This window comes from Pteropus alecto, unplaced genomic scaffold (assembly GCF_000325575.1).
Source record: "Pteropus alecto unplaced genomic scaffold, ASM32557v1 scaffold338, whole genome shotgun sequence".
Lineage (NCBI taxonomy): Eukaryota > Metazoa > Chordata > Mammalia > Chiroptera > Pteropodidae > Pteropus > Pteropus alecto.
Genome location: NW_006441995.1, coordinates 44,423 through 56,847, shown reverse-complemented (window position 1 = coordinate 56,847; position 12,425 = coordinate 44,423). Strand labels below are relative to the sequence as shown.

The 12,425-nt window shown below is 34.0% G+C and overlaps 1 protein-coding gene across 6 annotated transcripts in view; it reads left to right on the top strand.

Annotated features, from left to right (window-relative positions):
• LMBRD2 (LMBR1 domain containing 2) overlaps positions 1-12,425 on the top strand; it is a 40,933-nt gene that overhangs the window by 4,914 nt on the left and 23,594 nt on the right. For 2 of the 6 annotated variants that reach the window (XM_025052143.1, XM_025052144.1), the window contains exons 2-7: positions 2,775-2,877; positions 4,041-4,277; positions 4,537-4,634; positions 5,899-5,994; positions 8,622-8,789; positions 9,683-9,893. In XM_025052143.1, the coding sequence (XP_024907911.1) occupies positions 4,104-4,277; positions 4,537-4,634; positions 5,899-5,994; positions 8,622-8,789; positions 9,683-9,893 (747 nt within the window). In that variant the 5' untranslated portion in view covers positions 2,775-2,877; positions 4,041-4,103. Of the gene's footprint in view, positions 1-2,774; positions 2,878-4,040; positions 4,278-4,536; positions 4,635-5,898; positions 5,995-8,621; positions 8,790-9,682; positions 9,894-12,425 lie in introns of those variants that run through there. The other 4 variants (XM_006919483.3, XM_025052145.1, XM_025052146.1 and 1 more) reach the window with 2 other exon arrangements.

Below are 12,425 nucleotides of genomic sequence, written 5' to 3'. Positions count from 1 at the left end.
TTCCTTCCTTCCTTCCTTCCTTCCTTCCTTCCTTCCTTCCTTCCTTCCTTCCTTCCTTATCTGTTTCTTATCTCTTTCTCTTTTTTAATGCTTCAAATTCCAAATTCTTAGCCTCTAAATTCTCCTCTTAAAGTGTGTTTAGCCTGAAAACTCATTATCAGCCATAAGTACTTAGGAAACAGTAATCCAAGTCAGTAACAACATGCTAATTATGAAAGGCATTTGAAAATAATATTCTATAATATCCCGATGATTGGTAAAAGACTGAGTTGGATTTTAAATGTTTAAGACTTTTAGAACTGGTATTGTGAAATACTGAAAGGTAGAACATGCCTGCATATAAGGTGCTTAAACTTGATTGAAAGAATGAAGTAGCGTTTTGATTTTGAGTAAAATCTACTTTTGCTGCTGTTGTGTTAATGCTAACCTATGATAGCTTTCTCTTTGTCATTTTTAATCACATGGGACTAAATTTTGATTTGCCTTCAGATTTTAGCATTTTTAAAAAATTTTTGTCATTAGCGTAAAAACATTATTTTAATATTTGAGGAATACTATTAGGACCATTGTTGTGGTCAGAGGCATATTTTGACTTTTGCCTTTGAGTATATTTTTGCACAACGCACATGTTCACAGTTCAGCAAATGATCCATTTTGATCCACCTGCATTTTGATTATCTGCCTAGAAGAATGGCATTGTCCTTCTATATGACATTGGTGTGTCAAATATATCTTTTTGATATGGCTCTAAGAGGTGTTTTGTCTCTTTACAATGGTTAGATGAAGGGGTATTTGGGCTACCATATAGATCTGGGGGGGTAATCCCAGTTCGTCAGGTAAGGCAAGGGGAGCAATTTCTGTGAGCAAAGATCAGTTTTTGTTCTATAGGGATGAGGGTGAGCCCAGGCTGTGGTAACCACAGAGAACGAAGAGCAAAAGCAATGGGTATCCATTCATAGCTTTTTTGGGGAAAGACCATAGGGTAAAACTATGCTTTGTGACCATTGGGGTAACTAGTTGTCTTTTAGAAGCCCATGATATGAGGGAGGTAGAGATTAGCAACAAGCATTTATTGAAGACCTATTCTGGAACTCCTACTTGGTGTTTTACTTTTATATCTCATTTGATCTTCATAGCAATCTGTGCGAGGTGGTTATCCTCATTTAACAACTTAAATTGCATGAAGTTACACAATTATTAAATTGAGTTGATATTTGGAACCCAGATTTACCATGGTATAATAAAACATTTGTATTTTAAAATAGTTGTAATTTTCATCACAACACCACAGCAAAAAAATTTTTTCTAGTTGCTATGTGTTTTACTTTTATATTACTATATTGATTTTTAAATAATTTTTAAATTACAAAACAATACATGCTCATTATTAAAAATTAGAAGCACACACACAAGAAAGCACAAAGGAAATGGAAGTCACCTCTTTATAGCTTTGTGACAACCACTGTTAGCATTTTGGTGTATACTTGTCCATGCATATTTGTGTGATTCTTATATATACTTCCTCAGATCCCACCCATGTCTCTTTTGACATATTTAAAGTGTCTCTCTGGATCTCACCTTTCTTCTGGCCTGGTGGAATTTGGTGGGCTCCTTTAATCACTCTCTGCACTGGAGTGTTTCTGTTAGGTAGTTCTTGACTCAGGCACGGGTCTCTGCTCCCAACAGTCATTACTTGGTTAACAGGATTAGTGATTTATGAAACCCTCGGCTGCTTTTCTCAAAAAGGCAATGGACAACAGTGAGACTAGTGGATATATTTAAAACTTCCTGGACTATTTAATACAAATATTTAAGTTGTTTCTATGTTTTCATGTTTAAATAATGCTGCTGTGAAAAATAATATTGTAGGTAACTTTTTATTCCCATTTTGGTTTTTCTTTATTTGAAGAGGAATTGCTAGAACAATGGGTATGTACCTTTTTAAGGTCTTTGATACATATTGCCAAATTGCTGCCCTCACTGGCAGTGAGTTTTTTTATAAGCCAAACTTGAGTTGTTCAGTTTATTTTTATTAGATTTTAATTTACAGTTATTTTATGAATTTAATATACAAGTAACTAAATCAGATAGAGAAGAAAAGAAGGCATCCCTAGCTTCAAACAGAAAGTTATTCAGCTGAAATAACCAAAACAGGCTATAGAAATTCATATGGAAACTTGGAAAGTACTATCGTTCTGGACTGTAAAAAAAAAAAGTGCTATCATTCTGCTATCACTTGAATTTAGGTACAAGGTTAAAGATTATGGACTTTAAAACTATTATTTTCTCCTATCTGGTTAGGGAAACCCCAGTTTTCATTTCCAACTTCATGGGACCTGTATGCCTAACCTTGTATCATAACAACACAATAGGAGTTTTGCTTTAACAGAAATAGATGATGTAGTAAACAGACTAATAGACCCCTATGCCTTAATTCCTGGAACTAATAAATAGGCCTTAATTCCTGGAACCAATAAATATGACTAGCTTATCCAGATGACCTAGTGAGATCAGATGAGCCCTTAAAAGCAGAGTTTTCTCCCAGCTAAAGGCGGAAAAGAGTCAGATTCCAAGAATGAGAAGGATTTGACAAGCCATTCATTTCGGGTTCTGCGATACACAGGGCCACAGGCAAAGACTGGAAAGAGGCCTCTAGAGCTAAGGGCAAATGCCAGCTGACAGCCAGCAAGGAAATGAGAATCTCTATCCTATAACCATAGCAAACCGAATTTTGCCAGTAGCGTGAATGAATTTAGAAATGTATTCTTTCCCAGAATCTCCAGAGAGGAACACAATCCTGCTGACACCTTGATTTCAATTTTGAGAACTCATTTCAGCCACACTGTGCCTAAACTTCTGACCCACAGAAACTATGAGGTATCTGACCCATATAAACTATGAAATATGGGTGGTGGTGTTTATAGTAGTTGTTTACAACAGCAATAGAAGACTAATACAGTGAGTATGGGGGGAGATGTAACAAATCATTTATTACTAGAATAAAGGATCCATAATTCTGTTCACTTATCTACATCATTTAAAGTACTGGCTGTGAATCATACTGAAAAATTGACAGCCATAGTAAAAAATATTATTAGCTACTAGTAAGTTTATAACTGATTTTGTTATTTGCTTATGCCCATAATCTTACACCTAACTATTATTGATATCTGTATATATTTCATTGTTGTCTTATTTTTTATGCGTAATATGTAAAAATGTGTGAATCTAGTTTTTAAATTAATGTTTTGGCAATTTTCTAATGTTATTAAATAATCTTGACAAACATCATTTCTTATACTTCAGTAATATTTCATCATTTGGTTCTGCCATACGTTAGCATTTTCTTTGTAATCTCTAATAGTCTTTTTCTATGATTGTCATATTCCTTACACTGGACAATTTCAGGCAAATAAGTAAGTCAAACCATAAAGGAATTTTCAGATAATAATTATGTTAAATTCACATTGAATGATATTTTTTTAAAGCTAGATCCTGAAGCTTGTCACGGTTTTTATCAGTACATCCTACATCGAGCTATTGCTTAACCACTTAATCTATTCTTGGCTTTAAAATAATCTGTCTCTTCCTCTCTCTCTTTTAGAGAATTTTAAGTAATGAGTTATGGATGACTTAGAAAACTTTATTTTATAAAATATTTAATTTCCTAGGATCTAGTCAATAGTGTATTTGTAAAAAATATTGTTAGAAGTTATACCATTAAGAAACAAGCTCCAAATGACACTGCATTGAAACTGTTCACATCTAGTATTTTTATTTTGTAGTATTTTTAGAACTAGTGCAATTTTTGTTAAGATAATTTTTTTCCAGAAGATAAAATTTGCATGAAATTTTAAGACATGCTTTAAAAAATAAGATAAAGAACTTGAGAGTAGGAATTATCCTTTTCATCTTATTCATAGTCCATCATAAAGCCTGTTAGTTTTCCAAAGAATTTATTAATTTATTAATAAATATTTAGGAAATTCCCATTAGGTCATTTCCTATGTTAATACTGCATTTTTTTTTTTTTTTTTCAGTTTACAGATATGATTCAGTCCTGTACGTGAATTACTTTGGTTGGTCAGAGTGAACATTCAATAATGAGTGGTGCAGCTTTGGGACTCGAGATTGTTTTTGTCTTTTTTCTGGCATTATTTCTACTTCATCGATATGGAGACTTTAAGAAACAGCATAGACTTGTGATTGTCGGAACACTGCTAGCTTGGTATCTCTGCTTTCTTATTGTCTTTATACTGCCTCTGGATGTTAGTACGGTAAGATGATACTGATTTTCACAATTTAAAGGGCATCTGTAATCATAAAGCATGTTCGAGATATGTTAGTTCTTAAGACAGCTAAATTATATAAGGTTATACTTATAGTTTGAATTTAAATTTTACTATATGAATTTGATTATTAAAAAGCATAGCCAGAAAGGTAATTTAGGATGAATAGGTTGATACACTCCAATATCCTCTAAGTACTTGGTAACCTTTTGATTTTTATTATTAAACCATGCATTTGTTGCTTTAGACGATATACAACCGGTGCAAGCATGCTGCTGCAAACTCAAGCCCTCCTGAGAATAGCAACATTACAGGATTGTCTGCACCTGCTACCCCAGTTGCAAGGTATCTTTTTTTTTAATATTGTAGAAGAAAAATTGTTTTAAAACTCAGTTTTTACCATCGAGATTTTATATGTGTAAAAATTTATCCTCATTCTTTTCCCCTCTTTCCCCTACCTCCATCTCATCCTAAAAATCCTAGTAGATTTTTAGTTACCTTGTATTCTGTTTAAATTTAAATCTTAAGTAAATTTGAAATATTTGTTGGTATATAAGGCTTTCTGTAGATGCTAATGAGAAACTTGGTGAAGGCCTGATTTTGTAGTCTTGGCTCTACCCCTTACTAAGAATGTGACTTCCAAAAGCTATTTTAATTCCCAGCCTCTCTCTTGATCTAAAAAATGGGGCATGCATTTTCTTTTTTGCCTAATACACAGAGCTGTAATAAAGAATGAGGAATTCTGTATGTGGGATATGTTTTTCATATTGCACATCTTTTGAAGTCATATTTTAGACTAAGAATGAATAAAGTTCGAATTACCAAAAGGTTGTATTGAATTCATATCAAACTTTCAAGTGAAAAACTAATAAATGTTGACTGTAGCTTTTTCCAAGGCTTTAAGTAGTATTTGCAAACTTCTTTATGTAGCTTTCATTTTGTTTTTAAAATCTAACATGAATAAGGATAAATTTAAAATGTAGATGTTACTCCCTTTTTAAGTACCATTAAAAATTGGATATTGATCAGCAGCAATTGTGGATATTAGAAGCCCTTGGACTGAAGGATATACTTATAGTCTAGGAAGATTGATTATTAATGGAAGAATCTATGGTCAGATACACATATCTTCAGGAAGTTCAAACAGGATTATATATAGATGCTGGCATCTGTCTCCACAAGAGTTATGCTATGGTGACTGATTAGTTAGCGTTCCAGTTTCCAGGAATTAGTCACCTAATATCTTTCTCCTCCCCACCTCCCTAGCCCAAAATAACCAACCCCACAAATAGAGTGCGTATATATTTTAGAAATAATCATCAGTTTTAAGGGTAGTCATATCAGAGACTTGATATCATGATACATTTGCTTTTAAAGACTGTTGCATTATTGGTCTATTAGGTGAACATTGTGTCCTCAAAACTGTTTTGTTCTCTTTGCATGTGTTTTTTTAGTTGACGGTCAGCTTTAAATTTAGGTTTTGTATGAAATTTTCCAAGTTAGAGTCAATAATTTAAAATTTGAATATAAACTGCCATGTACAAATTAATTATATAATTCATATAAGTAGTCATTTATTATTGATTTGCTTTAAATTGTCATTAAACAGCCAGCATCCATGTTTCAAACCATGGAGTTACATTCCTGATGGAATCATGCCAATTTTCTGGAGGGTAGTATATTGGACGTCACAATTTTTGACATGGTAAGTGGTAGTGAAGGATAGAATTTTTTCAATTTGGGCTAAAGTAAAAAAAAAAAGTATTTTTTTCAGCAAACTTTCATTATTTTAGAACTTACTCAAGTGTTACTTATTTTTTTCCCTTATATCTATATTGTCTTCCTTTCTGCTTATTCAGGTCTCTCCCATCTTAAAAGAAAAGAAATGAAAAGAAACAAACAAGAAAAAGAAGATAGGAAAAATATTTTTTTTGTCCCCTCTAGTTACTGCTTTCTCTCTTGACCTTCCAGCCCCATTAGTATGTGAGACTGCTCTTCCTAAGGTCATCATTATACCCTGGTTTTCTTGCTCTCTGCTTAGCCCAATCTTTTGGATTTCCTTCATGGGCTCCATTTCTGTGGCCCATTTCCTAAATGCTGGTGTTCCCTAGGGTCCCATGTTTGGTCATCATGTTTTCTGACTCTCTCTGCATAGGTTTAATTATAGCCATGGTTTCATTGAGCTGTGATGTATTCCAATTTTTTTCTCCATCCACTGTAGCTTTGTATTTCTGCTGTGCTCCAGACTCACATTTTATCTAGTCCCTACTGAGATCTTCAGGTATTCTGCAACTAAAGCAACCAAGCTCTTAAACTTCAAATAATCTGCAACTCAGGCAAATAAGCTCTAAAACTGGAAGTCTTGAACATTGCAACAGAAAATTCATGCAGCAGAGTAGTGCCCCTGTAAATTCATGTTCATTGAACTCAACTAGGTCCTCAACATTACCAGACTTTTCCTGCTTTGTTTCTGTAGGCTAATTGCTCTTCATTCTCTACAACATATCTTTCTAATCACTTCAAACCTCTGCTGTTCCCTCTGTGGCTCACTCTCGCGTTCTCTCCCTCTTGCGTTCTCTCCCTCCCTCCCTCTTTCTCATCCTAGAAACATTACCTTCTCACCTTAAACATCCTTACTTTCTACCTCACATTGAAAACAGAAGTCATCAGATGGTAGCTTTTTCTGCTTCTCACCAACAAACCTGTCTACCTACCATCCTTTCTTCTTTCCCCACCACGAATGAAAGAGTCACTCTTAAAATTAATCTCTGTTCCTGAAATATGGACCCATCCCCTTCGCTTCCTGTTACGTATATACTTACCTACATTTGTGCAATGCATGCACAATTCTCTCATCCTTTAACACACACACACACACACACAGTTCTTTCAATTTATAGCCCTTTCTAGCTTTCCATATTCTACCTGAGTGATCTACTTCTCATCACATCTTAATTTTTTTTGAGACTTTTTTTATGGAAGTATAAATTAGTACAGAAAAGTGCACAGATTGCATTTAGTTTGGCTTTTTTTAGTGAATACACTCATATAACTAGCACTCAGATGATGATAATGAACATTATCAATGTCCCTGGAAGCTTCCCTCATAACCCTCTCCCAGCCATTACCCTCCCCAAAGGAACCACGATTCTGACTTTTTACTGCCACTGATTAGTTTTGCCTGTTTTTTAACTTTATAAACATGGAATTACACAATATGTACCTTTTTAGTCTCTTTTTTTTTTTTGGCGTATACATTTGGAAGATTCTTCTATGTTGTGTTATATGTATCAGTATTGTTTTCTGTTTCATTTCTGTAAAATATTTCACTTTATGAACACCATAGTTTATCCTACCCTGTCAGATTTCTTAAATGAATTGTCTGCATTTAGTGTCTCCATTTACTCACTGCTTACTCGTTCCTCAATCCATTGAACTCTGTTTTCTAACCCCACTTCTCTACTCCACTTTTGTTTTCTCTCTCCACTTTCAAACACTTTCTTCTGGTTTTTACTCAATACATACCCCTTAGTTATCTTCCATACATTTCTACCGTTCTATATCAGTCTCCTTTGCTGGCCTCTCCTCCCCTTGTTTCCTCTGCCTCTCCTTTAAAAATAAATATTTCTCAGAAGTCAGTCTCATTTCTTTCCTTCTCGTTCTATATATGCACCCTTCCAGATCTCATTCATCTACTGATGTTATTTCAGTACCATTGATATGATGATGACTCCCAATCTATCTGTATTTTTAAACCTCTCTCTTGAACTCTGAAGCTGGATAGTCAACTACTTCCTGTACAGCTCTTTTAGAATGTGTCTTAGGTACTTCAAAATCAATATGTTGACAACCAGTCTTCTCTCCTTCTGCTTTTTTACCATACCACCACCCCTTACCCTCTCCCAAATAGTTCAGTTTTGTTCCCCGTAAGTCCATTCTCCATGCAGAAGTCCTGTCAGTCTTTAGAAAACTAAATTTGATAGTCTCCATTCTTTTAAAAAAATAATGATTCCTCATTATTCTTTGGATGAATCCAAATTCTTCATAAAGGTTTTAAAGTCCTTCTTTTAGACTCATCATAAGTCACTCACACTGTTATATTCTCTGCTGGTCATTGCAGCTTTCCTAGGAATGTGCTTTGTTTCCCCCCAAATTTAATGTTACAAAATGTTCAATCTATTACAATTTATTTGTTATTAATAATTAATCAAAATCATATTTGTTTGTGAAAAGAACTATACATTAAAATTGAGGTTCATGTATTTCTGGTATTTTGAGATTATACAGACATAACAAGTGTGTTTTTTAATCATATTTTTTCCAACTGTTTAGGATTCTTTTACCTTTTATGCAGTCGTATGCAAGATCAGGAGGGTTTTCCATAACTGGAAAGATTAAAACTGCACTGATTGAGAATGCAATCTATTATGGCACCTATTTGCTGATTTTTGGAGCATTTTTAATTTATGTAGCCGTAAACCCACATTTGCACTTAGAATGGTAAGAAAAATTGTCTTAACATTGCTTCTGTGTATATTTCCATTTTTAAAAATTAATTTTTATCTCATATAGGTAAATAGACATTTCATTGAGTCATATCTTTATCAAGGTATAGTTTTATACAGTCCCAAGGTATAGTAAATAGACATTTCATTGAGTCAAAACTATATCAAGGTATAGTTTTATAGAGTCCCCCAAAAGAATATCTGAATAACACATATTACTAGGAAGGAAAATATGGAATAACATCTTTAAATGTAGCTATTAGACAAAAGACTAATGCTTTGTCTAATTGCTGTATGTTAAAAGTATTAACCCTCATGATTTTTTATGGGCTTTCAAATTTTGTATATGACAAAATATCTAGTTTTCTTTTTCATGGGAACTTGTGAACTTTTTTCTTCTGACTAGTTTGAGGGCATATTTCTCTTTAATGTTAGATTTAGACATTGCAATAAAATGGAAGTCTGTATTGTACTTGTGATCTGTAATATATGTGAAGAGCTAGATCTGAAAAATTTAGGAATAGGATAATAGTGATAGTCCTCCCTGTTGCATTCCTGAGATTTTCATGGGTCTGCCTCAAAACAAGTTAAAATTTTTTTCAGGCTTTTCTTGGTTAATATTGAGTAAGAAAGCACCTAATGAAAAATATGTTTCCTTCAGGATAATTTTTCCCATGAACTATCCTAGATTTTAATATTAACTATAATAGAAGCAGTGTTTCCTGTGTTAAAGTCTGTTTCTGCAGTCTAGTTTTTTCACATAAAATTTTAGCCATCTTTTATGGTGGTTGATATATGAAAAACCATTTGACAGTAGTTTCATTTCACATTTTTGTGGGGAAATTTTACCTATCTGTTATCTGCTTATGTTTTTTTTTTTTCTCTTAGGAACCAGCTTCAGACAATTGGAATAGCTGCTGCAAATACATGGGGTCTGTTTCTTCTTGTGTTATTGTTAGGGTATGGTTTGGTAGAAATTCCTCGGTCATACTGGAATGGAGCAAAAAGAGGTTATCTACTTATGAAAACTTATTTTAAGGCAGCCAAGTTGATGACAGAGAAAGCAGATGCGGAAGAGACTCTAGAAGATGTCATGGAGGTAAGCAAATTTAAACCTTACAGTCAGTAGCACGTTGTGTGTGTCTCCTCTTGAATACACTGTTGATTTGTTGTTTTTGTCGTTAGCACATTGATGTGCTTTAGGCTGAAAATTTGGTAATGTGCAATCCTTAAGAATGTCTCATCCACTAGGATGACTTCATATTGGCAGCTCAGCTTTATGAGATGTCATCTCCATCATCTAACTGACAAAGATTTAGGGAGAATATATTCAACAGTGCAGGGTTATACTTGTTGTCTTTGGTTAACTTCTAGTAGTGCCCTCTTTTACTCTTTAAAGTCTTCTGGATTAGATGATAAATTATATGGTTACCTTGACATAGTGGAAGTGAAAATTAGCAATCAGAGGACACTTCTTCCTGAAAGCTTGACCCAAAGTAATCCCACCAAATCTGGAAACCTCTTTAGAGAACAATATTTAAGGGAATTTGTATCAGTAACTTTTGTTTCCTATCTGTAATCTTAATAAGGCATTTCATTTTACTCATAAAATGCAGGTGACTTGAACTAACTTCACAAAATTGTTGAAAGTATAAATTTCAGTAATATACAACAAATTATAAAATTTTACTGTTGAATAATTATTTGGTTATTGATTTAAAAAGCAATTGTTGTAGTCTCCTCACATTTTACTCTTCTGGGAAAAAACCATTCTAATGATGTTACTCACTCTCTAACTTAAAACCTGATGTTGAAGGTTTTTCATTTATGTTAGAATAAACTCCAAAATGTTTTAATGTGGCCTATCGAAAAACAGTTTGCCTCATGTTTAGCTCTCCATCTTTATCTCTAGCCTCTGTCTTCCTCATACTGGTCACCTTTGGTTCCTCACACTTTTTAATGGTGATAATAGCAAACAAGTATATAGACTTACTTATTTACTAGTGACTTTCTAAGAACTTTACATATATTAATATATTATCATAACAGCCTTAGGAAGGATTCTTTAAATCCTCATTTTACAAATGAAAAAAAAAAACAAGGCACAGGTTAAGTTTCTCATATTCACACAGCTAGTAAGCGATAGAGCTAGGTAGTCTGACTTTAGTTCATGCTTTAACAGGGATTGGCAAACTTTCTGTTAAAGACCAGCTAGTAAATATTTTAGGCTTTGTATGCCACATGGTCTTTGTTGTGACCCCTCTGTCACTGTAGCATGAAAGCAGTCATAGACAGTATATAAATGAATGAGCAAGGACATGTTCCAAACAAGGACATGTGGCTAGATTTGATCTGGTGAGCCAACCCCTACTATAACCATTACATTCATTGCTTCTCTTTTCTGTCTTAGAGCATGTGATTCCCAAACTCAGAATGCTCTTTTCTCCACTCTCTTTAGCTAATTCCTATTTTATTTTCAAGTCTCAACATAAGTGGAGAATTCTTCTGTATTAGTTTCCTAGTGCTGCCATAACAAAGTACCACAAACTGGGTGGTTTAGACAACAGAAATGTGTTGTCTCACAGTCCTCTAGGCTAAAAGTCCAAGATCAAGATGTCAGCAGGGTTGGTTCCTTCAAAGAACTACAGGGAGAATCTCTACCATGACTCTCAACTTCTGGTGGTTTGCCAGCAGTTTTCAGTGTTCCTTGGCTTGTTAGATCTCTCCCTTCATATTCACATGGTATTCTCCCCGTGTGCCTATCTGTGTCCAAATTTCCCCTTTTCATAAGGACACAGTCTTATTAGTTTAGGGGCCCACCCTACTCCAGTATGACCTTATCTTATTTTAACTAATTATATTTGTAATAGTCCTATTTTCAAATAAGATGACATTTTGAAGTACTGGGGTTTGGGACTCCCAACATATGAATTTTGGAGGAGACACAATTTAACCCATAACACCTTCCCTGGTCTTCCAGACTCATAGACACTTGGCAACCATTTTTAAGTGAGTAAATAAATGAACAAAAGAATGTGTACTGTGATTGAAAATGTTTATGTTGACTTTTCAGCATTTATTCCCTATGACATGTAAGAACTGTAGCAGAAAACATTGATTCAAAATGCAGGAGTATATCTCATATAAATAGTAATCTATTACATTTCCTCAGGTAGATGATGGATATTATTACATTTTTCAAAAGAAGATAATTCATATTTGATAACTTTTATATTTGAAAATTTGAATTTTTTTTTTACGTAATAGTCTACATTTTTATCTTGATTTTTACTTTAGTGAGATAGTCTTAGTGTTTCTCCATTAAGTGTGATAAGGACCTTTTTTTAAAGTTTTTTTTTATTAAATTTATTGGGTGTTGTGTCCAGAATAACCAGACCCAACTTGAGTGCTCTTAACCAGGAGACAGTTTATTAGCCGGTGGCTGTCCTTGCAAAGGAGCAGCCACGAAATGCCAAGATACAAGGTTTTTAAGCCCCAAATCCCATTCCTCATTCTGTCTTAAACACAAAGGTCCATCTTTCTCCTGTTCACTACCTGTCAACCCACTGGTCAGGTGTGCAAGAGGGAAGTACAGAAGCAGAAAGCTTGTGTTAGAATGTTATGTTCCTAT